The sequence below is a fragment of the Anguilla anguilla genome, chromosome 7 (assembly GCF_013347855.1).
Source record: "Anguilla anguilla isolate fAngAng1 chromosome 7, fAngAng1.pri, whole genome shotgun sequence".
Taxonomy (NCBI): domain Eukaryota; kingdom Metazoa; phylum Chordata; class Actinopteri; order Anguilliformes; family Anguillidae; genus Anguilla; species Anguilla anguilla.
The window spans coordinates 439,467-464,544 of NC_049207.1; the positions used below are offsets into that span (position 1 = coordinate 439,467).

A 25,078-nucleotide genomic window follows, 5' to 3' on the forward strand; every position below is an offset into this window, starting at 1 on the left:
TGTAATGGCTATTTTGTAGTGTATGTGTATTTGATGGCTTTTGTGCGATGTCTGAAGGTAAAGTTTGGTTTGGATGTAAGATTACATGCTTTTGAGCAGAGAGTTTGGTTTTGACATGGAAGTTTGAAGTTTGTGAAGATGAGTGTGCAGTTATGCATTTGTGTTTAGAGTTTTGGGAAATGGAGCATAATTTCAAGAAATTTTGCTTCCAAGTGTTTGCACCTTGAGAAAGGTGTGCTACCTGAGTTTAGGTTGTGATGACTTGAGTTAAATGTTTTGACTGCTAGTGTTTGTTGCATGAGCACAGTGATTCATGAGGGCATTTGTTTGTAGAGATTGGCAGATAAAGTTTGACAATGTGTTAAAACAAGTGAAAACTGTTTTTAGTTTTGAGAGATGTGTTGGTCCTCTGAGAGCTGAAGTAATCATTTGGGAGTTTTTGCTAAAAGAACCAGTTTTAGTGTGTTAGCAATCGAGAAAAACTATATTGCACTTGAATCCATCCAAGGGTGGATTAGGCATACCAGGGCATATTTCCCACGTTGCCTTGCACGAGCTAACATCATGTGTGATGTGGATGAAATTTTGTGGCCTGACCCAGCTGAGAGACGAGACGGCGATCAAGCTGGCAATGCTGAGTAGTGTGTAAACTTCTCTAAATTGCAGTTTTTTTTTTTTGTGCTGCACATACTTTTGAGTTCCTTTTTTGAATACTACTCTCTTGAAATTACTGCTTTTTTTGTTCCTTCAACTGTGATGTGTACTGTATACTGTGCAGTATTTCACTTTTCAGTACTGCAAATAAAATATTTGGAAAGTTGCAACTCCAGACTCACTGCTATAAAAGGTTTTTGCAGTAGTGCTTTGAATTTAACTCACTGGTGTGTTACGGGTAATCTACATTGTCTGTGATTTTGATGGCTTAAGTGTGCCATATGAAGTCAAAGTTTAATTTTGATGGAAGAGTATATGTTTTTGAGAAGAGAATTTGAGTTTGGCATGGATGTTTGAGGTTTGTACTGATTGATGTGTAGTTTTGGGATTGTGTTAATAGTTTTGAGAAAAGGGGGAATTGTTTCATAAAATGTGTCTTAGCAATAGAAAAAAACTGTAACACCATGTCCAGGGCTGGAAACAGTTTGATTAACACCGTGTCCAGGGCTGGAAACAGTTTGATTAACACCGTGTCCAGGGCTGAAATTACAGAGCAGCTATGAATAAACACTGCATGCATTTCGTCTCCCTCTTTATCATGGAATATATATACAAATAAGATGATGCAAAAAATATCCATCAATGTTATTAAGAGATCACTTAAATGATACAAACTATATCAAAATGCAATAGTATTAGGAGAGGCTCATTGAGAACTTAGACTATAAACACTTAAGAAAACCTCAATGTCAAAAACTAGGGGGCATAAATGGTAATAAACAAAAGGTGAGTTAGGGAGCATTTTTACACACGGAGTATTTACTGTGTGGAACAGCTTGCCAGGTCATGTAGTAGAGGCAGAAAATGTGGGAGTTTTCAAGACCAGGCTTGATATGGTGCTCGATAGGTGGTAGATGTAGGTAAACCGAGCATTGGCATGTTGTACAGCTCTCTGTGTTTATAGATTAATAACAGTGTTGTACAGTTCTCTGTGTTTATAGATTAATAACAGTGTTGTACAGCTCTCTGTGTTTATAGATTAATAACAGTATTGTACAGCTCTCTGTGTTTATAGAATAATAACAATGTTGTACAGTTCTCTGTGTTTATAGATTAATAACAGTGTTGTACAGTTCTCTGTGTGCGGAGACTCAGTAGCTTATAACGTCCCAAATGAAGCCACCTCCTTCATTATTCACAATAGGCAAACAGTGCTAAATGGCTGTTGGGAAACAAATATAATCAAATTTCACCATCGTGGACAGCAGCTTTGCTCAGCATGTTTGCTCAGTTTACTCACTGAGGTCCTTTCTTGTTAAACTGGTTCGATCCAACATAAAGACTTGATTGGGATGGCAGATATGCCATCCTGCCAAGTTACGGCTTGGTGGGGCGGCATGCCCTATACCTATACAGCACCAAGTGTTTAGCAATGTTCAGTGTTCCCTACTGAAACAACCACAATGACCACAGACTCTCAGCCCTTGAGAACATTAAATTCTGTACCTTCTGACTCCATTTCAACAGACAGAATTAAAAAACAACTACACACGTCCAAACAATAAAGCCTCAAACTAAGGAAATTTTGAATTTTTTCCTTTTTTTCTTCTTTTTCTTTTTCCTGCATGATTACATCATCTCAAATGCCCCAAGCCCACAAAGCATATGTCTCCCCATTGGACATTTAGGTACGTCAGCTAATAAAAAAATTGGGTACAGACACAAAATGGACATATATGCAAGTGCAAGCACATTTAAAACAGCAATAGTTTGCAGTCCTGACATCTACTTCCCTTGTAGCTCACTGGGAAGTGCATTTGCATATATTTCCATTATTTTTGCAACAAAAAAATCCTTTTACTCATATCAAAATGACATTTTACCAGTTGAATAAACACACAAATACAAGGGTTTTTTTGTATTATGACTTTTCATTTTTTTATTTTTAAAACATGCAAATGAGCTATTTGCTCATTAAATATGCGCTAATAAGCTTATAAGGTATTCAATATTTAAGCTCAACAGAAAAAATCTGAACTTTTTAAAAAAATGTGATCAATGAATTGATCTCACCAGTGTGTAATGGCTATTTTGTAGTGTATGTGTATTTGATGGCTTTTGTGTGATGTCTGAAGGCAAAGTTTGGTTTGGATGTAAGATTACATGCTTTTGAGTGGAGAGTTTGGTTTTGACATGGAAGTTTGAAGTTTGTGAAGATGAGTGTGCAGTTATGCATTTGTGTTTAGAGTTTTGGGAAATGGAGCATAATTTCAAGAAATTTTGCTGCCAAGTGTTTGCACCTTGAGAAAGGTGTGCTACCTGAGTTTAGGTTGTGATGACTTGAGTTAAATGTTTTGACTGCTAGTGTTTGTTGCATGAGCACAGTGATTCATGAGGGCATTTGTTTGTAGAGATTGGCAGATAAAGTTTGACAATGTGTTAAAACAAGTGAAAACTGTTTTTAGTTTTGAGAGATGTGTTGGTCCTCTGAGAGCTGAAGTAATCATTTGGGAGTTTTTGCTAAAAGAACCAGTTTTAGTGTGTTAGCAATCGAGAAAAACTATATTGCACTTGAATCCATCCAAGGGTGGATTAGGCATACCAGGGCATATTTCCCACGCTGCCTTGCACGAGCTAACATCATGTGTGATGTGGATGAAATTTTGCGGCCTGACCCAGCTGAGAGACGAGACGGCGATCAAGCTGACTATGCTGAGTAGTGTGTAAACTTCTCTAAATTGCAGTTTTTTGTTTTTTGTGCTGCACATACTTTTGAGTTCCTTTGTTGAATACTACTCTCTTGAAATTACTGCTTTTTTTGTTCCTTCAACTGTGATGTGTACTGTATACTGTGCAGTATTTCACTTTTCAGTACTGCAAATAAAATATTTGGAAAGTTGCAACTCCAGACTCACTGCTATAAAAGGTTTTTGCAGTAGTGCTTTGAATTTAACTCACTGGTGTGTTACGGGTAATCTACATTGTCTGTGATTTTGATGGCTTAAGTGTGCCATATGAAGTCAAAGTTTAATTTTGATGGAAGAGTATATGTTTTTGAGAAGAGAATTTGAGTTTGGCATGGATGTTTGAGGTTTGTACTGATTGATGTGTAGTTTTGGGATTGTGTTAATAGTTTTGAGAAAAGGGGAAATTGTTTCATAAAATGTGTCTTAGCAATAGAAAAAAACTGTAACACCATGTCCAGGGCTGGAAACAGTTTGATTAACACAGTGTCAAGGGCTGGAAACAGTTTGATTAACACCGTGTCCAGGGCTGGAAACAGTTTGATTAACACTGTGCTAAATATGTGCTAATTAGCTTATAAGGTATTCAATATTCAAGCTCAACAGATAAAATCTGAACTTTTTTAAAAAATATGATCAATAACTCAATAGTTAGGGCTTGTCAGAGGCTTTTGTCAAAATATTGTTTTTTTCATTAATTATTCCAAAAACAACATGTATATGCTGAAAAAAAACGTTTTTTTTAACCTATTTTTACTGATAAAATGCCACATAAAATGAAAACAACAAAACATATCAATAAAAGCCTCTGACACACCCTAGCTATAACATTTAAGAAGCAGTATGTAAAATTATGTAGCTGTATCTATTGTTAAAGTTGAGACAAATTGAATAACCTAGGGGCAATATACAGTTTTGAGGAAATAGCTGTTAAAGATTCCCTAACATAAATGAAATTGAGGAGTTCTGCTTGTCTTTCATCCATCCTCACAGTGACAGCAAAGGAAATAGCCACATATGGTCATAATGGCTATACGCTCCAGGAAACAAGCTTTTTAACGATATATGATTCAACCAGGTCAGTTTTAAAACCGCAGAGGCATTTAATCATAAAAGATGCTATCATAAGCTTATTTTATGCTTTGTGTTCTTGACGATGGCGTTTTATTATCATCTAAATTAAATATTTATAACAATTATTTACCTGTAGTTTGCTCATTTTATGAAACTATTAGAAGTTATAGAAGCAAAATATAAAAAAATATCAAAATTGACATAGGGAATCAAAATCATCGTTTTTCATGGTGGTGCCTCCCCTTAAAATAAATAATGATTGTAAAATAAATATTGTACATACATGCATTAATGGGAGACCTAGATTTTGCCAGTTTGAATGAATGACTTATAGACAGTACTTTGCATGTGTGAGTAACTTGCCATTTTTTTGTACATTGAAAACAGGTTTTTCATCAGATAAATTTCATATCAGGTCCTATATTAATTGAAAGTGAAAGTCAGGACCTAACCAGCCAGCCAGCTCATCTGCTGTTCATTTGAAGAGAAACACTGACCACAGAGGGATCAGCCGATAGGGACCTGAGGAGAAAAGGGTCAAACTAACCACCATAGCAAGGTACAATTCACAATTTATATTATTACTTTTAAATCTCAAGTTTCTCAGAGAAATTGCAGGTGGATATCTAACAGCAGTAAGATTGTTACAATTGTATAGCTTGCTACCCACTGACATTCAGTTGTGAATTTCTTCATTGTTGTGAACTGCTGTTATTGTTTTAATAAAAAAAATAGCAATCAGATTCCCACCTGGCAGTCAAGCTACTTCTGGAAGAAAATCGCTCAATCTACAGTGAGTACATTATTTTTTTTAAACTCATCTAGACACATAACTGGGTGTGTATCTGTTACACTACTGATTTCAGTCTACTTACTTGTAATAATGATTGATAATATTACTGTGCTGTGCAGCTGGACACACAGTGAGCTTTGTACCAACAGTACTGGCACAAACACTGTACTTAAAGAAGTGTATGTCTCTTTAAACTTTTAAAACTTTTTATCTGTACCCTTTCTTCTGTTGTTGTTTCACGGAGCCATTTTCGTCAGTAAAAATGTATTTGAATCTTCTTGATTACATGTGCTAATGACTGTAAGCCCAGATTTTGTCTTTAATTAAACAATTAAGTGGTCATTACTCATACTTTTATGTTTTAACGGAAGTCATTCCCATTACTAAATCAAATTAAGTGGTTTGCAAATATTCAGGTGAAATACTCTTTTACTACTGCAGTAATTATGTTAGACAAAGATTACTTGATATAATGCATTTCTGCAGGGCTAGAAGCCTACATTTTGAAATTCCGCCTAACAGCACGGGTACTGGCTTATGATTGGTGCATCAGGATTTACCACGAACTGAACAGACAGAGATATGAAACAGTGTTTCCTGTCGAATTTATCTCTTGGTGTGGTGGTGGGTGTCCGAGGGGGGGTGTAGCAAAGGCGAAAAGGTATTGTATTGTTTGTAAATATTGAAGGCCTGTATTTTGAGTTATGGTGGGGTGAGAACAATTAAAAGAGCACATTGTCCATCTAGAAGTTCTATCTTCAAGAATAGAGGACTATATAACCAAAACTGATACTCAAGAAAAGTTACATATTGCACTTTAAAAAGGACATTCTTCTGCTAAATCAACTCAATTACCATGACAAAACAGTACTTAGAATGTTTTATCTTTTTATTTAACAGTATAATTTGAGCTGGGGCCACATTCAAAGCCCTCTCTCTCTGTCTCTCTCACACTCAATGACAGTTTACATGCATTGTCTGTGCAAAAAAAATGAAGAAGTGAGAAAAATGGCTCTAAAGATTCTGTTCTGTTCCATTCTAATTCTACTGAGAAGCATGATACAAACATTTCCTAACTAACTTAGATTCTTGATTAATGTATTTTTTATTAGCTAGTGTTATCTGTATTCATTTCTGGACACTGCAGCAGCTTGTGAGACTGCTCCTCTCGTTATAATCATAATCGTCATTAGAATGCAGCCCTCTTTGTCAGCTGTAGCAACTGTAGCCTAACTCTCAGTTTTGCTAGCTCACTACATTCACAAAACCTTAGAAATAAACACTTTCCCTTTCGTTTTCATGGATAAAAAATCGCCATGTTGCAGTATGGAAATGGAAGTATCACTCAAACATTTTAAATGCCCTCAAATTTTATTTATTTTTTTAAATTTGCGCTGCTTTGGCGATTTGCCAACAATTTTCGGCCGCGACATCCGACGGGTTTCTCCAGGTCACCATTTTAATCAGATGTATTGTACCATTATAACAGCAGCTCTAGATAAATAAATAAAAAAGGGTAGGCACGTAGGCTACGTAGCTCAACTGGAACAGGTTTCGCTTCGGCTTAAACAAACACTGTTTATTTTCAGATAACATTAGATATTCATCACATTTATTTTTTTACTTGTCCGATCAGACAACTGCATGAGGCATTCCACTTGCCCGAACAGAGTTAGGATCCGCCAGTTGTCATCACCGAATGATAATTAACGCCAGTGCTTGAGATGGACAGGAGCTGTCAGGACTTGTATACGAGTACCGACTCCTCCTTTGATTACCAACATTAATTTATTTTAAACAGTATGTATTTTGCGGAGTAGATACCGGCACTTATTTTGGTCCAATTCAAACACTGGTTAACACTATGGTATTTTTGTAATATTTGAAGCGTCGCTACCTACCTTTTCGTTGTCTTTCGGTCGCTGAAGAAAAAAAAGTGACGCTTTGACGTGCGTGCGACCTTCGCGCGCTGCAAGTCTTCCGACCACCTCAGAAAGGAGCAAGCACGGAGCGCGCGGCCTAGGCTCTTTTTGAAAATAAATGTGTGGACGCGACAGTATGGTTTTGAAAGCGCATTTAGGCAGAAATATTTAGAAAGTTTAACATTTTTAATTTATAAATTTAATATATAGGCTATATACAGTGTATATATATATATTATTTTTTATTTTATAATTTTATTATTTTTTATTTTATTTTAATTATTTATTTATTTTTTATTATGGTGTGGCGGCAAGGATTTTGCTTACCAGCGGAAACGTTGTGCAATAATCCTAAAAAAATACTGACTAACCTGAATTAAATGCACTATTAGGAATTTTACTTGTTTCAGCAGCGATATTACTGTATTATGATCAGTACTTTGCTGTTGGTGCTGTATACAGCATGTTACTGTAGATTTACAATAGGTTTTGTGTGAAATGTTTATGGCTGATGAAATATTTCAGCAATCAACCTTTCTGTAATCCACAATAATCGTGAAATTAGTAATCGATTTTTGTAGAAGTTTTGGTTTTTCAAATACTCCACTAAAGGGGAAGTAATCTTTATTGGTGATCAGTGCAGCTGCCTCTCCCTCTGGAGAACTCAAACCTTGGCAGATCCCTGCTCTTCTTCCTCAGAAGTGGAGGCATGGCCTCGATGAACAGGGCAGTGTCCTGATATTGTGGCAGTTTGAAGAAAATTAATTATTCATGAGAACTGCTGATTTTGAGAAGTATTTACTAAGGTTTAGCATATTCACTTGAAATGTCTACTCTGTTCAATTTAGACTCAAAGTACATACTACTTAACCCCTTGCGCAAACGCCGGATCTGGTCAATCCTTGCCCATTTAAAGGGCGCCCTATTTAAAGCTTTATAAGTCCAGGTTTAAGCATCACAGAAACTTGGAAAATAGCTTAAATGAAGAAAGACGTGTATCATTTACAATACTTAGTTTGGTTGATATTTGTAATTTAGGTAGAAATACGGTGCTGCAGATATTTAATAGTAGAATGACATGGTGCAATTACACAAGAATTCATTTTTATTTTATTCATTAGCTTTTTACTACAGCTAATGTTAGCATGTAACAATAAGGGCAAACTAACTGCAATTATATTTTGCTCCTGAGGGGTAGAAAAACCACAAAAAAAGAAAACTCTGGTCATCAAGAAGGTGGCCGAATTAGCTAACTGGCTAGGTTGCTAGCCGAGTACTTAACAGAGGAATAAAAGTGGAAACCCTCCAAATCCCCCCTGTTCCCTGACAGCAACAAAGATTTTCACCTTAGGAGCAAAACCGTCTTATAATATATTTTTCAAACTAGTATCAAATACACACTTCAAAGCGCAAAATCCTGTAACAAACTTTTCCAAACACTACCAGATTCCTCCTTCACTTTCCACCACAAACAGGAAGTGCGTGTCAGACACAAGCAATTGAGCAAAAGAGCAGCAATTCAACCAAGAGTACTTCATCATACAATATTGCATATGCATTGTGCTTCACCCTAGTTTATTGCAGTTTACTTATATCATGGGATGAAGCACAGAGTCTATCCACCACTCTCATCCCCGACCGTGGGAAAAGGGACTAGAGTAGTGTTAACAGTGAAATCAGCTAAACCTACAGCTGTACCAACGAACACCAAGAGAGGGCTACAACAAGCTACAGCAACATTTTTCACGATCATTGGCTTTGAAATATTTTTCAATGGGAAACAATAATTTTACACATTGCTCTGTGCCTTTTGGGTGCAGTGTCATTAATGTAAAACGGTTTTATTCAACCATTTCAACAATGGTACAGTGGCATGGCTTTATGATGTGGTTACTCCATACAACATATTCTTGTAATGTAAAACGATACACCTCAGCTGATACTTTTGGATTTGGAGATATACTCAAGTGAACACATTTTTAGTAAGCGAAAAAGGGCCCACCAACTAATCTCCATCGTATCCAGGCCTAATCCTAAAGCCTAGTCATTTTTTAAAATCTGACCTGAACCCCCCAAAACAAGTGTGGTAAGAACTACCCAGCAGGGAGAAATATCAGGAGAAATCCAACTATAGAGAGGTAGCCCGTCCTCTTCTGGCTGATGCACTGGATGTAGTTACAGTAGCTAGCCAGCTGCCTTAATGAAAAGCCTGTGATATAGCTGAGTTATCAATGAAATGTGTGGTTATCACAGCATCTTCTGGTTTAAGTGTACAGATCTAGTCCTGAGTTTTAACATGGGGTGAGGTCAGGGGTGATATAATGAATAGTAGTCAGATACCTAGTTTTTAGATTGCCACCTTTAGGAAACCGGCAAACTTACTCTGTGTGTAATGTTATGTTTCCTCACTGTTTATTTGTCTCCCTTTCCCTTTACAAAGGCCATGGGAATGCCTTTGGGATGATTAGGGCCACACTAGAGGTCTCTCAAATGTATACAATGTTGTAGAATTCTTTCCCTGGAAAGTTTTATTACTTTATTGCCTGTGGGAGACCCACTGCATGACTAAATGATGCTGCACAATGACCATATTCCTTTGATTTTGAGTTTGAATGCAATCTGTAATATTTAATTTAAATCAATGAGTGAATATCTTAATGTCTGTTTAGATCAGGGTTTTTGAGGCCTGATCATTGGAATGTACAACATGGTACTATTTGGAGTCGTCACATGGAAAATATTTCACTAGAAGGTGGAGATTGCAACTGGCTGGCAGGGCCGGCCCGAGGCATAAGCGAACTAAGCGGCTGCTTAGGGCCCCCATGGCCACCAGGGGGCCCCCATGCGGTATTCAACCCCCCGTCGACAGATTCAAATGGCACCCCCCCTCCGCCTGGTCAATATGATTGCTTACGGCTGGATTTAAAAATTATGTACCAACATATATGTTGTTGGAGGCAGATGTTTTTATTTTAGCTGAGCTATATTATCTCCTAATATATTCATGTTTGGTGTCCTTATGATGAGCGTAAAACTAGGAATCTTTTGATAATTTCATAGTGTTTAGCCCTGCTTAAAACAACAAAAGGTAACTTTAATACATAAATCTGAACCTGCTATCACACCTCTGCCTTTCCACATCTCAGCCAATCAGCCATGCTGCCCCATCTATCTCTCTCTCAACAAGTCCACCTTCCTTCAAACAACACAAAATGAGTACTTACCTTTACTCAAGTCAGTCTCCAGTATTTGGGTACTTAACCTGAGCCAGTTAACGGTTGTGTGGTAGAGATTAGGGGGTGCATCTAGGTAGCTGTTTCTTAGTTGACTTAGTTAATGCACTTGTGTCTTAACTACTGCTTGTATTTTTTGCATAGACTACGTTGTTGCTGTTCTCGTTTGTGTTAGTGTTAATCAGATTAACCTACAGGGTCCTAGTTAAACTATGCGGTTGTTCCCTGCACTTGGAACAGTACTTCTCTCTAGGGTTTTCAGCACACTTGTTCCTGGTTATGGTTATACACTTTGTTGTACGTCGCTCTGGATAAGAGCGTCTGTCAAATGCCTGTAATGTAATGTAATGTATCTGCTTACGGCTGTGTGGTAGAGATTGGGGGGTGTATCTGTTTTCGGCTGTGTGGTAGAGATTGAAGGGTGTATCTGTTTACGGCTGTGTGGTAGAGATTGGGGGGTGTATCTGCTTACGGCTGTGTGGTAGAGATTGGGGGGTGTATCTGTTTACGGCTGTGTGGTAGAGATTGGGGGGTGTATCTGCTTACGGCTGTGTGTAGAGCCCAATGATTGGGTAATGGGCCGCAGCTGTAGTGTTTGCAATACTTCACAGCTGTGACCATACCTCTGTGTGGGGCCAGTGCTGCCCCCTGGTGGACAGCACCTCATCTCCCTTCCTGGGACCACACAATTTAAAATTCCGTAGACATGCACTTAGTATTTTCTGACCTCATGTTTTGAGTATGAAAAGGGGGTCTACAAACTCCATGTCATGATGACAATTAATAATGGGCTGTTGGTTCATAATTAACCTAATGTCCTTATCATTGTATTTGTGCAGTAAAGCATCATGGGAAACGCAAAAAGTATCCTGAGCCAGCACGGATACATCCTGCTTGAAGAAAGTGAGAAGGGAGATTTTTGTAAGACTCTGCGGGTCAAGAAAGAGAAAAAAAGGAAGGAATACAGAATAAATAAGTATGATCAATCAGGGCTCCATAAATCAGTAAGTGACTCAGACCTGTGTCAGCGCTCTCAGACTTGTCTCATACCTATCACATACCTGTCTCAGACTTGTCTCATACCTATCACATACCTGTCTCAGACTTGCCTCATCCCTATCACATACCTGTCTCAGACTTGCCTCATGCCTATCACATACCTGTTTCAGACTTGTCTCATACCTATCACATACTTGTCTCAGACTTGTCTCATACCTATCACATACCTGTCTCAAACCTGTCTCAGACTTGTCTCATACCTATCACATACCTGTGTCATCTCTGTCTCAGACTTGTCTCATACCTATCACATACCTGTGTCATCTCTGTCTCAGACTTGTCTTATACCAGTCTCCTGGGGCCTAATTTTAAAAATGTTACTTATGTTGGTTTCAAGCCTGACTATCTGCATCTTATGCACTTGTGATATACAAACATGAAATAAATTTCAATTTGAACCTACATGAACATGCTTTGCAATTACTCTGTCTCGTGAATGCAGCCAATAACAGTCATTTCCCTCTAAATAAGGTTGCATTTCATCATTTTGATTAGAGCAAGCATGGGCCACAAAAGGAAGGCCAACTTCACAGAGGATGAAATTTCTGCATTCCAATCCGAGCTGGGATTAATCACGATTCTTGCAAGGCCTGAGCCATAGTTGGAGTCGGATGTGTATCCAGAAGCCAAGTAGCAGTCGTAGTCGGAGGGTGGGTGTGGGGGGAACCAAGCGCAGGTTGCCCTGAAACTGAAACTTGTAAAATGTAAACTGTAAAATGGCGCAGGAGCATTGTTGTAAAGATGCAGGAGTGAAGAAGTGGAAACAATGAATTCACCATTCAGTAGGAGTTTAGTTAAGGACACTGGAGGGAAGGAGTTAACCCACCATTCAGTGTGACTTTCAGGAATCAGAGCAAAGGTGAATCAGGCTCTAAACCAATGGTGGCTTCACACCTGATTAACTTTGTGTATTAACACAAACGCAGATCCACTCACTGCATGACTTTGCTTTTGCTGCAGTAGAGGCAAGTAGATAAGCTGGATGCAACTAAAATGCAACTGACTGATAGCACTCCTGCTCCAAGTCTCCAATGATGCTGAGTTGTGAGTACACAATGAGACACGGGCGTCTGGGGAGAACTGGCCAATGGCAATCCCAGCCTGGAGTTTGCATGGCCAGTTGTGGAGTTGTGGAGTCTGTGTGGTGTTTGCATGTTCTCCCCGTGTCCACGTGGGTTTCCTCCCACAGTCCAAAGACATGCAGATAGACTGATTGGAGACTGTAAATTGCCCATTGGTATGAGTGCATTCCTGCCTCTCACCCAATGCAAGCTGGGATAGGCTCCAGCACCCCCCATGACCCTGCCCAGCATAAGTAGGTATAGATAATGGATGGACCCTGCCCAGGATAAGTGGGTATAGATAATGGATGGACCCTGCCCAGGATACGTGGGTATAGATAATGGATGGATCCTGCCCAGGATAAGTGAGTATAGATAATGGACGGACCCTGCCCAGGATAAGTGGGTATAGATAATGGATGGACCCTGCCCAGAATAAGTGGGTATAGATAATGGATGGACCCTGCCCAGGATAAGCGGGTATAGATAATGGATGGATGGGTGGACTCAGGGGAGGGACCTATGCTTAGGAGTCCAGCCTATCTTGCAGCAGCTTTAAGATCACACTGTACACATTCAGCTAAAATATGCAATGCGTTTCTTTGACTACAGATATTGCTATGCAATAGCCAGCAGTTGTATCCAGAAAAAAACCACATCCATACCAGATAGTCTGATCTTTTTATTATTCTTGCATTCCTCATGCCTAAAATGTACTTGCTGTTAAATGTTCTTAAAAGCACATTTTACTTTGGGGATTTGCATGCAGCCCTGAAATGTGCAGTACCTCCACATGTCCATCAGGTAGTAAGTTTACATCAAGTGTAAACTTTCCATTGAGATACAATCATATCCATGACAAAGTGGAGTTTTTTTAGATAACAACTCAGGTTTTCTGCACAAGGTACTACTTAAGATTTTATTTTTTAAGACCATTTTATAAATGAGGCCACTGGTTTTTTTTTTTTGGTGTTGGACGAAATCAGTCACACTGACATGATTAAAAAAAAGTTTAAAATCTGAATTAAGTCTGACATCAAACCTACTCCAGAATACCTCAGGTTTAACCAAAATAATCTAATTAATATGTGGATAAAAATGTTTATTTCACTGCTCACAGCCTTATGTTTTCGCTTTTCAGGATTCTGTGAAGCGTGAAGTGACTGTGCTGCAAGGTTTTAAACACCCATTCATTGTTCAGTACCTGGAGCATTTTAAAGGTAGTATAACAAGAAAACAATTCACAGAATTTATCATTAATAATCAAACATTAATTTAATTATCATCCACATTATTGTGTACTTTTAAATCAATCATTAAAAAGTGAGCCAGTATCTGTGGTAGCTATACATGCCAAACCACAACACCCCCACCTTCATGTTTCACAGATGAGGGGGGCTTGGGATCTTGGGCAGTTACTTTTTGCCTCCACATTTTGCTTCTTGGTGTCACTTATTCACAACATGGGGCCTCTAGTGGCCCAGCCTGTAGAGCGCTAACCACATGCTCAGTGTGAACCGCGACGTTGGCGGTTTGAATCCGACTGCTGACTTTTGTCACACTTCTCCCTCTCTCTTCTCCTAATTCTCCCTGTCTTTCTACACTGTTCTATCAAATAAAGGACCCCCCCCCCCCCCATTCACAACACATTTTTCCAGTACTGCAGGTTCTGTTTTTGCGGCTAACTAGTGGTTTGCATCTCGCACTATAGCCTCTGTAGTCACTGACACATAAATACCTGCCTGCTGAAGAGTGTGTCTGATGATGGACAGGTGTTTAGGGGTTTTCTTTCATTATGGTGAGAATTTGTTAGTCATGAACTTTAGAGGTCTTCCTTGGCTAACCAGGCTCTTTCTGATTTCTGAGCTCACCAGGGACCTCTTTCTTAATGTTCCAAAGTTTATTTTGGTTCGCCTAAGGTTTGACCAAATAGTGGCTTCCTAGATATTTTATAAAACACACAATTTGACCAGGAGTGCCCATGCTTTTGCATACCACTATATAGTTGTCGCTTTGATCTAATTTACAGATCATTTTCTCACCTTTTAGGCATAAAGCATTCTTTATGGACAGTATATCATGATATTGTGGTAAAACCATAACCCAGACACAGAATGCCAATAAAATTAAATTACTGCTAGCCAGAGACTGTCATACAGTAATGAACAACACCATAAGAGTGGAACACCCAGCCATCACAGGAAAAATAGGTCATTTTGTCTTTGATTTTGTCAGAACATGACAGCTGCAGTTCATTTGACTGGTTATATAACTGGGAGACCACATATATTTCTTTCTTTAAAACAATTATACTTTGTCAAATTTTACTGTGTTATGTATTCCAAGAAATATTAATCCTACTGAGGAAACCAATCAAGTAACAGGAAAATTATTTTCTCTTTACAGATGATGTGAATGTGTACGTAGTGATGGAGTATTGTGAGGGTGGGAATCTTTCTAAGCAAATTAAAAAGCAGAAAGGTGAATATTTCCCAGAAGATAAGGTAAGTACAGCAACATGTTTATTTTTGTACCAGACCATGGGCCCCATCCACTGGAAAAGAGCCTTAACAGATACTAGACCATGGGGGCCATCCACACACTGGAACACAGCCTTAACAGATACCAGACCATGGGGGCCCATCCACACACTGGAACAGTGCCTTAACAGATACCAGACTGTGGGGCCCATCTACACACTGGAACAGTGCCTTAACAGATACCAGACCATGGGGCCCATCCACACACTGGAACCCAGCCTTAACAGATACCAGACCATGGGGCCCATCCACACACTGGAACACAGCCTTAACAGATACCAGACCATGGGGCCCATCCACACACTGGAACAGAGCCTTAACAGATACCAGACCATGGGGCCCATCCACACAATGTAATAGAGCCTTAACAGATACCAGACCATGGGGCCCATCCACACACTGGAACAGAGCCTTAACAGATACCAGACCATGGGGGCCCATCCACACACTGGAACAGTGCCTTAACAGATACCAGACTGTGGGGCCCATCTACACACTGGAACAGTGCCTTAACAGATACCAGACCATGGGGCCCATCCACACACTGGAACCCAGCCTTAACAGATACCAGACCATGGGGCCCATCCACACACTGGAACACAGCCTTAACAGATACCAGACCATGGGGCCCATCCACACACTGGAACAGAGCCTTAACAGATACCAGACCATGGGGCCCATCCACACAATGTAATAGAGCCTTAACAGATACCAGACCATGGGGCCCATCCACACACTGGAACAGAGCCTTAACAGATACCAGACCATGGGGCCCATCCACACACTGGAACAGAGCCTTAACAGATACCAGACCATGGGGCCCATCCACACACTGGAACAGAGCCTTAACAGATACCAGACCATGGGGCCCATCCACACACTGGAACACAGCCTTAACAGATACCAGACAGTGGTGCCCATCTATGCACATGAAGCCTTTACAGTATGCGCCCCCCAGCAGCCCTTACATATGTCATATTTAGCTCCTGTATGAACCCTATTCCTTCTGGGGTTCATTATTAACATACATGAAATGTTTGTTTTTTGCACAGATCCTGGCCTGGTTTGTGGAGATCTGCTTGGCTGTGGTGTATGTGCATACGAAGAACATTCTGCACAGAGACATCAAGCCAGAGGTACAGGCTGCAGGTTGATAGGTTGCTATGATACCACAGTGTAAGCACTCAGGTTTCTATGATACCACAGTGTAAGCACTCAGGTTTCTATGATACCACAGTGTGAACAATGATAGGTTGCTGTAGTGAAAGCAGTGGTCTGAAGAAGATTAGTTGCACATTAACTGTCTCGCACAGATTCCAGTGTACAGGCTCAGGTTTGTGATCAATTCAGAATTTTGGAATTTTCATTCATTCGATTCATGAGCTGGAATTGAAACTGAATTGACCACACCCCCACAGGAAGTATAATTAGAAATAGAATTTGAATCACAGGAAGCAGAATTCAGTTCAGTCCAATTCAAAGAAATTCTACTCAATCATAAAACATTCTGGGCTGTTTTTCGGTTGGTGCATGGCGTGTTAAGTAGGCAGTATACTTCATAAGAAGTATAACTTTTTGAGCAAAACGAAGCAATGAGAATGTGGCAAACAAGCCTGCCACAGGCCACCAAAGTGGCTTTCCTAGGGGCCCTCCAGCACAGAGACACAGGGAGAAGATGTTCCAACAGTCCACATTTATTTACAAGAGTCGGCAAGATGTTACAGCCAACTGAGCAGATGTAAAACACTGTCATGAGAGAGAGGCTTCCCTTGTGCGGGTGGGGATGGCAGATTTAACCTGTGCGCACCGATTACCTCACTACGCACAGGTGCAGCCACCCCTGTTCCCGGGTCCAATTAGCCTGGCCAATTATCTAATTCATAACCAATTATCTAACTAGCCAGGTCTAATTAGCTTGACCCAGGGCAGGTGTGGCTGCTTAAACCAGCCATCCCCACACCACAGAGAACAACTGAAGAACAAAAAGACGCGGTGTTGTGTGTTCGAACGGTGCAGTATGCGACGGCCTCCAGGGAGAACTTTTGGAAAACTTCTTTCTTGTTCTCCAACCTCCCCCTCTCAGCAATTGGTCCAAATATCACATGGTTGGTTATGTCACGGTTGAGAGTTCAGAGGGCTGACTTCACATGCTAATGTACGGAGAGTCAACACCAATCTCTCTTCTGTAGGGATGGGAATTCTGAGTTCCCGCATGTTTTATGAATGGTGCTACTCGTTTCAGCAAGTCATCAAAACGTCTAGCACACATTCGGAAATAAGAGAAAGTGGACCCCCTCGTCTAAACTCGCATTTGTCGAATGTACAGACAAAACTCTCCATTCTCTGTCCTACTCTGATTTAGAGGGGGAGCCTACCTATCTTCTTCGCCTTTTCTTCTTTTGCATAGCTAGATAAACTAAAGCTACTTTAAACACTTTAAACATTTTGTTTTGTGTTGTGATCTCGCGTAGCCCTTCTATTTATACATCCATGGCGTAGCCGTGAGACGGAGGTCTGGTTGAGATGCCAGACCCGGTTAATAGCTGCCTCGTTATTATTCGTAATTATTCACGCCCCAGCGGCATGGAGTGACTTTAAACGGTTCTGTGTTCTCACTGAGTATACCGACAGCGGTGTTCGTGGACATGTTTGCCAGTGGTTCTCAATCCTGAAGTTCTTTCTTCTTACTAGTATACTGCCAGCTTCACCAGCCATTTCACAGGCAAGGTGGTATTCCACTTACTGTTTGCCATTTTTGCGACTTGCCATGTGCCAAAGTGGGAGGACAGCCGCTGTTGGGGTGGTGTCAGTCAAGATTGAGCGGCACTCTGCTATTTTGGTGCAGCTCTTGCAGTTGGCGTCAGCGTAGTCTGTGACTGGTGCCGGTTCCACCTGCCTGCTTCGACCAGGTCTACAGCGGAAGTCGCAGCCCAGCGTACAGCGATTTGCTAATTTGGGGGCTTTCCCATGCAATACGTCCATGATCACAGCCTATTCAAATGCTTTGTGCACGGGGGCATTGTCATGCCGAAACAGAACCTACCCCAATCTTTTGCCACAAAGTTGGAAGCACAGAATCGTCTAGAATGTCATTGCATTAAGATTTGCCTTCACTGGAACTAAATGTTTTATGATATTTTAGGTTATTTAAATTACATTTATTTATTTATTTTATTTTTATTTATTTATTTTAAAAAAATATTTATTTTACTTTATTCTGTCTTTTATTACTATATGATTTGTTTTTTAAAATATTTATTCTACTCCATGCTACTTATTTTCCTTTCTAATAGTTGTATTTTATGTACATTCAGCACACTGCTATCAATGTGTCTCAGATTTAAGTAAAGTGTTAAAAAAAAAAAAAGGAGTAGCTAAAATTTTGTCTTTTATTCTCTGCATGTTGCAGTCAAACAAGTTCAAAGGGCTGTTTATTTTATAACACATTCCTGGATAAAGTCTTGAAAAATAGATGTTTTTATTTCACAAATTCCTGAAGTAATTCATTGAAGAATTTGTATAATTTTTGTATATCACTTTGATTTGTGTATTTACAGCATCAGTTGTGTTTGTCAGAATATTTTCAGAAAGTTTCCAAATCAGTAAATTCTCCCAAGAGCACAGAATGGTTTCATAACTGTGCTACGTGAGATACAGTAGTGTTGTTTCTCTTTCTGTAATGTTTGCTCTGACTGCACTGTGCTCTGTGCCTGTAGCCTTACGCAATGTCAGTTTCTCTTTCTGTAATGTTTGCTCTGACTGCACTGTGCTCTGTGCCTGTAGCCTTACACAATGTTATTTACATTTAGAACATTTTCTTGGACAAATATGGGACGATTCGCTTGGGAGACTTTGGACTGGAAAACCCCCATGAAAGGTATTTTTTCACTGTGCTATACTGGAGAAAGAAGATGAAAAATATTTATGAACAACCTTTAAAATTAGACAGGAGCTTATAAATTTATGTAATATCAAAACCAAACTTCAGATGTTCAGGGACATGTGCATTGCTGCTGTAATTAAGAATTTCTGATCCACGCAAGCTTAAAGATAGTGGCTTGGAAATGACTGTATTTCTAATCCCTCTAATGCCTTTTTCGTGTATAGCTTTAGTGTGGAATTTTCTATCATTTTATGCCTGTGCTGTCTGTGCTGTTTATGCTGTCTGTGCTGCCGGTGCAGTCAGTCCTGTTTATGCTGTCTGTGCTGTCTGTGGTTCCTGTGTTGGCTGTGTAGGTCAGCTGACAAAAATCTGCCTCTTATTAGACCCTCAAAATAAAACACTGATTACTGTGCTGACAGGGAGTCAGCAGGTGTGATACAGAGACAGTGCTCAGCTGCAAAACATCCTTTTGGATCAACTTTATGATATGCTGAATATGTGAACATGATATGCTTACAGAGATAGTGCAAGCAGGATAGTGCTCTTTGGATATACAACTTCCTTTGTGACCACTACTAATTACCATTATTTTGTTTTTGCTTTTTAAATGTTTGGGCTGTTCAGATCTTCAGGCTATGCAAGAACAGTTGGGGGAACATTTTGTTACCGGAGTCCAGAAATAATTGAGCAAGAAACATACGGCAGTAAAAGGTACAGTACAGTGTAGAATAACACTATGTACAAAAGCACTGAATTATTATCACTAAAGCTGAGCTATAACACTATGTATGAAACCATTGCTATATTACCAAGGCTGAGCTATAATACTATGTATGAAAGCACTGCTATACTACCAAGACTATGCTGTAATATTACACATACCAGGGGCGACATAGCTCAGGAGGTAAGACCGATTGTCTGGCAGTCAGAGGGTTGCCAGTTCAAACTCCGCCCTGGGCGTGTCGAAGTGTCCTTGAGCAAGACACCTAACCCCTAACCGCTCTGGCGAATGAGAGGCATCAATTGTAAAGCGCTTTGGATAAAAGCGCTATATAAATGCAGTCCATTTACATTGAAAGCACTGTCTTATTACTGATAGCTTTAAGGCTACATGAAAGTACTGCTTTATTGATACTAAGACTGAGCTATAATACTATGTATGAAAGTACTGCTTTATTAATACTAAGAATGAGCTATAATACTATGTGTGAAAGTACTGCTTTATTAATACTAAGCAGGGCCACAACAGAAACCATGAATTCTCAGGCCTGGGACAAAATGTATTGGAAAGCCCCCTGAATATATTTTGTAATAAATGAAGAAATGTATTTATTTATATAGTTTATTTGATAGGGACAATGCAAGTTAACATAGTACCACTTTAACTCGTTACAAACAAGTTGATGTACACCCCATATCCTGGGACCCCCCTGTCCCAGTTTTGGGACCCTCCTAACTGTGGCTCTACTGGTGAGTCCTCTTCCTGCTCATATGGGCTTGGGGCAGGACCCTGTTGTATTTCGTAATATTTATATTCCGTTAAATTTTTATATTATTGTGTGATTAGAGTGAATACTGTAAATATAAATGAGAAGCATGTATGATTAAGATTATGATAATTAAAATGAACGTTTGTACTTTGCAGTGACGTTTGGGCTTTGGGGTGTGTACTGTATGAACTGTGCGAGCTTAGGCGTGCGGTAAGTACAAGTCAAGGCTTTGATGCATTACTGTACATGTTCTAACATCTTTTGTGACTTCCTGGTTGAGTTGTTGCTGTGCCCTTGGAGAAATTTTATTTTGCTTTGATGGACACCCAGGGCCTTAGATCTTTGTATAGCACTTTTGCCCTTGGAGAAATTTTGGCAGGGCGGCCACTCCTGGAAGCACTATGAAAGTGAGTTTTAAGACGTGATTGAATAGAAGACGCTGATTCAGCAGACTGACCCATGGCAGCAAAGCTGTTCCAGGGCCTCAGGGCCCTAACAGAGAAGCACGATCACCTTCGGCTTTTAGTCTAGACTTAGAAACGGCCCGCAGGACCAGAGCAGCGGTCTCAGTGGCTGGTAGCAAACTAACAGTTTGGTAATATATTCAGGTGCCAGGCCATGCAAAGCATTATAGGTGATCATTAGAATTTTAAATCTATTCTAAAAGTCAGCGGAAGCCAGTATAGTGAGGTGAAAACTGGGGAAATGTGTGACATCCATCTTGTCCTAGTCAGCAGTCTTGCTGCAGAAACAAGGTGTGGGGGAATTGGACTGAAGTAGGGGGCAGAGGATATCACACAAAGGTACTGCATATCAAAGGGAGATAATTTGACTGGATCAGAGGGTAGAGGATGTAACACAGAAGTTCTGATCAAAAAGTGAATTTAACTGGATTTGGTGGCAGACAAGGTCATCTGCAATTGGCCCACTACGAGGTGGGGTGTAAGGGGGGGGGGGTAAACTGTGGCTCCCATGTTTTCCAACAGGTAGCATATAAATCAAAAACAGGACAGGCCTGAGAATTGAGCTTTGGGGAACTTTGGAGGAGGCCACATGATCACTGATACCCACAGAGACATTTCTACTGGAGAGACATGAACTGATCCAGTCCAGCACAGTCCCAGAGACCCCTACCCAGTTTCTAATTCTATCAATTAACCTGTGTTACATTATAGGTCATTTGTAACTGTAAGAAGATCAGTTTCAGTGCTGTGGTGTTATTGAAAACCAGACTGTAATTTTTCAAAAATATAGTTCTTTTTTATTGCTCTTAGTAGTTGCTTAGACACAGCTTTCTCTAATATTTCGGAAATAAAAGTTTTGAAATAGGTCTGTAGTTTTCTAGAGCAGAGGCATCAGTGTTAGATTCTTTAGAAGGGGTATAACAATGGCAGATTTAAAATGATCAGGAACATATCCAGTGCAAAGAGAGGAATTTAAAATGGATAGCAAATCGGGGCCAATAACGTCTTTAAAAAGTCTAGTCGGTATGATGTCTAGGGGACTGGAGGAGGGTTTCCATGTGAGACAGTATCAATAAGATCTTCAATGGAAATAGGCAGGAAGAAGCTCAGAACATTTATGCACTGACATTATGCATTATGGTATTTCAATGCAATACACGGGATGAGTAATCTTAGATCTAATATTATGGATCTTCTCCACAAAGAAAGATAAAAACTCACAGTCAGCAGTAGAAGATGCAGAAACACAGGCAGGTGCAGATGGTCAATCATTTTAACTAAAAGCCTTTGAGTTGTGCTGATTGGCAGAGACTACAACAGCTCTCACATCTTTTGTTGCCTTGTTGAAGGATATTAATTATTTTTTTCATTTGAAGATAATGAATTTGCAATTTGGTGGACTTTCATTTGTGTTCTGTTTTTTCTGCATTCCACCTTAATGGTACGTATTTCATCATTAATCCAGGGGAAAATTTTTACTGTGGACTTTATTTTAGTTTTAAAAGGAGCAATAGTGTCCATTGTGGTCTGGCATAAGTTATTAAATCTTTGTAACAATTCCTCCATATGAAAAGTCTGAATTGCAGTTCTGCTGGAATCCACACAAGCAGCAGATCACTTTGAGGCAGTTTGAGAGTTGATGATGCATGAGAAACACTACTGTCTGTTATTTTTAATGGACGTATTAAGGTCTGTATCAAATAAAACTCAAATGATCTGAGACGAAACATCCTTCAGTTCGAGGCTGGTTAGGCTGATGCCAAAGGTAAGAATAAGACTGAGCGTATGCTCTTTAGAATGTGTTGGTTTGTTAACATGTTGCACTAAATTAAAAGACTCAGTAAGATTTGGACTTCAACAGTGAAGGGAGCTGAAGGGGTGTCAGTGTGAATGTTAAAATCGCCTGCACTAATGATTCAGCCATAGCGCAAAACAAGAGAGGAAATAAGAAAACAGTGGAATAAAGCCATTATAAGACTTTGCAGAGTGATATATGAGAGCCCACACAACAGGCAGTTCACTACGTATTGTGAAAGCCAACACTTCAAAAGACATTCCTTAGAGAGATGGAAGACAATTTGAAGGAGCTCTTGTGAATGGTGTGAGTGAATGGTGTGTGAGTGAATGGTGTGTGTGCCCTGTGATAGATTGGCAGCCTGTCCAGGGTGTATTCCTGCCTCTCACCTAATGCACGCTGGGGTAGGCTCCAGCAACCCCTGCGACCTTGCCCAGGATAATCGGGTATAAATAATGGATGGATGTTTTTGTTATTTTAGTTTGTTGTGTTAATTTATCATTTTTTAGCTGGATACCATGCAGATGAAAGGTGAAGCCATTTTATTTTTGTAATGATCACGCTCTTGTGAATTATAAAATTAAGTACCATAATTTTCCGGAATTCCCATATCTCCCTGTGTCTTAACTCTTCTGTCCACCAAAGGGGTGTGTCGTGGCGTGTGACAGTGTTCAGACTGACTTCCTTTCAGTTTCCAGAAGAAAATTTGCGAGAAGTGTTCAATAAAATTGTGGATGGGCCCTACCCCTCCATCTCTGGACCATTCTCCACTGATCTACGGGACCTTGTGAAGGATCTGCTTCAGAAGAATCCAGCAGATCGACCCTCTGCCAGTGATATACTGGAGAGACCCTTCCTTCTAGGGATCCTTATCCAAAGGGTGATTCTTCTTGTTTTCTGTTCACAGTTTCATACAGAAATGCTAACAGAAAGGCTGAATAAAGGATAGGGCTCAGGGCTGTAACCTGTAACTTGTATTTCCACAGATCAAGGGAATCCCGGAAGAGCTGCAGCAGAAACTGAAAGAGCTGGATGGAGTGGCAGATGGTTTAGAGCGCGTGCACTTTGGCACCACCGTGGGCAGTCTGACTGGAGGGGTGATGGGTGCTGTGGGGGGGATCACCACCATAGTGGGTGTTGCCCTCGCCCCTGTCACTTTAGGGGCTTCTCTGATTGTGACAGGGGTGGGAATTGCGGTTGCTGCAGCTGGGGGGGTAACTGGAGCTGCTTCTAATGTCACCAAAATGGTGAATGAGCACATAGACCGCCGCACCATAGATAATATTATACATGAATGTGAGGCGAAGATACTGATTCTGGTCACATGCCTCCAGAGCATTGACAAGGGTTTTGAGGATTTGAACCAGAGGAGATCCCTGAATGTAGCAGGGGCCGCTCGGGTACTGAGGAGCATTGGGGGTTTGGCTAAATTGGCCCCTGCGGTTCAGGCGTTCAGGGCAGCATCACAAGCTGTCAGACTCGCACGTGCAGCAGAGGTGGTCACCGGGGTGTTCGCAGGTCTCTTTCTAGCTGTTGACATCTTCTTCATTGTTGATGATTCCAGGGAGATACACGCCATGAGACAGCAAGGCTCAAATAAATACACAAAGATGGAGGAGTCAGAGGAACCCCCTGATGAAGCCTCTGCAGGCCCACAGGCTGGCAGTGCAGAGGGAAAAAAAGCATTAAAAACCAGGGAGTTCATTAAGATGATCAGGGAGGTGTCTGCTGAGCTTCAGAAATTTCTGAAAAAAATTGAGTCTGTATGGTCTACCATCCCTAAGTTAGAAGAAGCTTAAGTGTTTGGCTGAACTAACCTCTGTGTTATTGGCCTTAAATGCAGTTTGAATCCACCTCAGATATAGAATATAGTCCGCAGAGGTCCCCAACTGAACAGCCTCTGATAATATTATCAATGTGTAGGAGCCGCATTTAAGTTTATTTCTATTTACAAAATGTATTCTATATTTGTGTTTGTGAGTGTGCACCCTCTACAGGTGGGGAGGGCGCTATAGCATATATTGGTTTGTATTGCATATGGCGGGGAGAAGGCGGGTTACAGCAGAGACCGTCATTGATCTCAGGCTCATCCTTCTGCTCAGCTTCGTCCCTGTGATCACGTTCGCTGATGAGTTGCATCTGCAACGCTACTGTTTGAAATTTGCTTTAGTATTTGTTTTATAAAATGCTAAGCATTAGTGCTGGGACAGCATATTACGTACCAAAACATTCAAACGGATTAATTCGGTTGCTGAATATATTCTTCCGGATATTATTTGTTAGCCTGTTGTAATTGACTCAAAATGTTTGATAGTTATGTGAGGTATGTGGTAGTTCTGCGTAATTCACATTGGTGATAGGCTACA

At 40.2% G+C, this 25,078-nt stretch overlaps 1 protein-coding gene across 1 annotated transcript; it reads left to right on the forward strand.

The window, feature by feature from the left end:
* Positions 1–4,175: 4,175 nt before the first annotated feature.
* LOC118231071 (serine/threonine-protein kinase Nek2-like) lies at positions 4,176–24,972 on the forward strand. Its single transcript, XM_035424531.1, has 11 exons — positions 4,176–4,476; positions 4,860–5,031; positions 11,260–11,424; positions 13,682–13,760; positions 14,947–15,044; positions 16,133–16,216; positions 18,890–18,957; positions 19,588–19,674; positions 20,609–20,663; positions 23,404–23,592; positions 23,699–24,972. The coding sequence occupies exons 3-11, from the start codon at positions 11,269–11,271 to the stop codon at positions 24,509–24,511; spliced, it is 1,629 nt and encodes a 542-aa protein (XP_035280422.1). The 5' UTR covers positions 4,176–4,476; positions 4,860–5,031; positions 11,260–11,268; the 3' UTR covers positions 24,512–24,972.
* Positions 24,973–25,078: the final 106 nt, after the last annotated feature.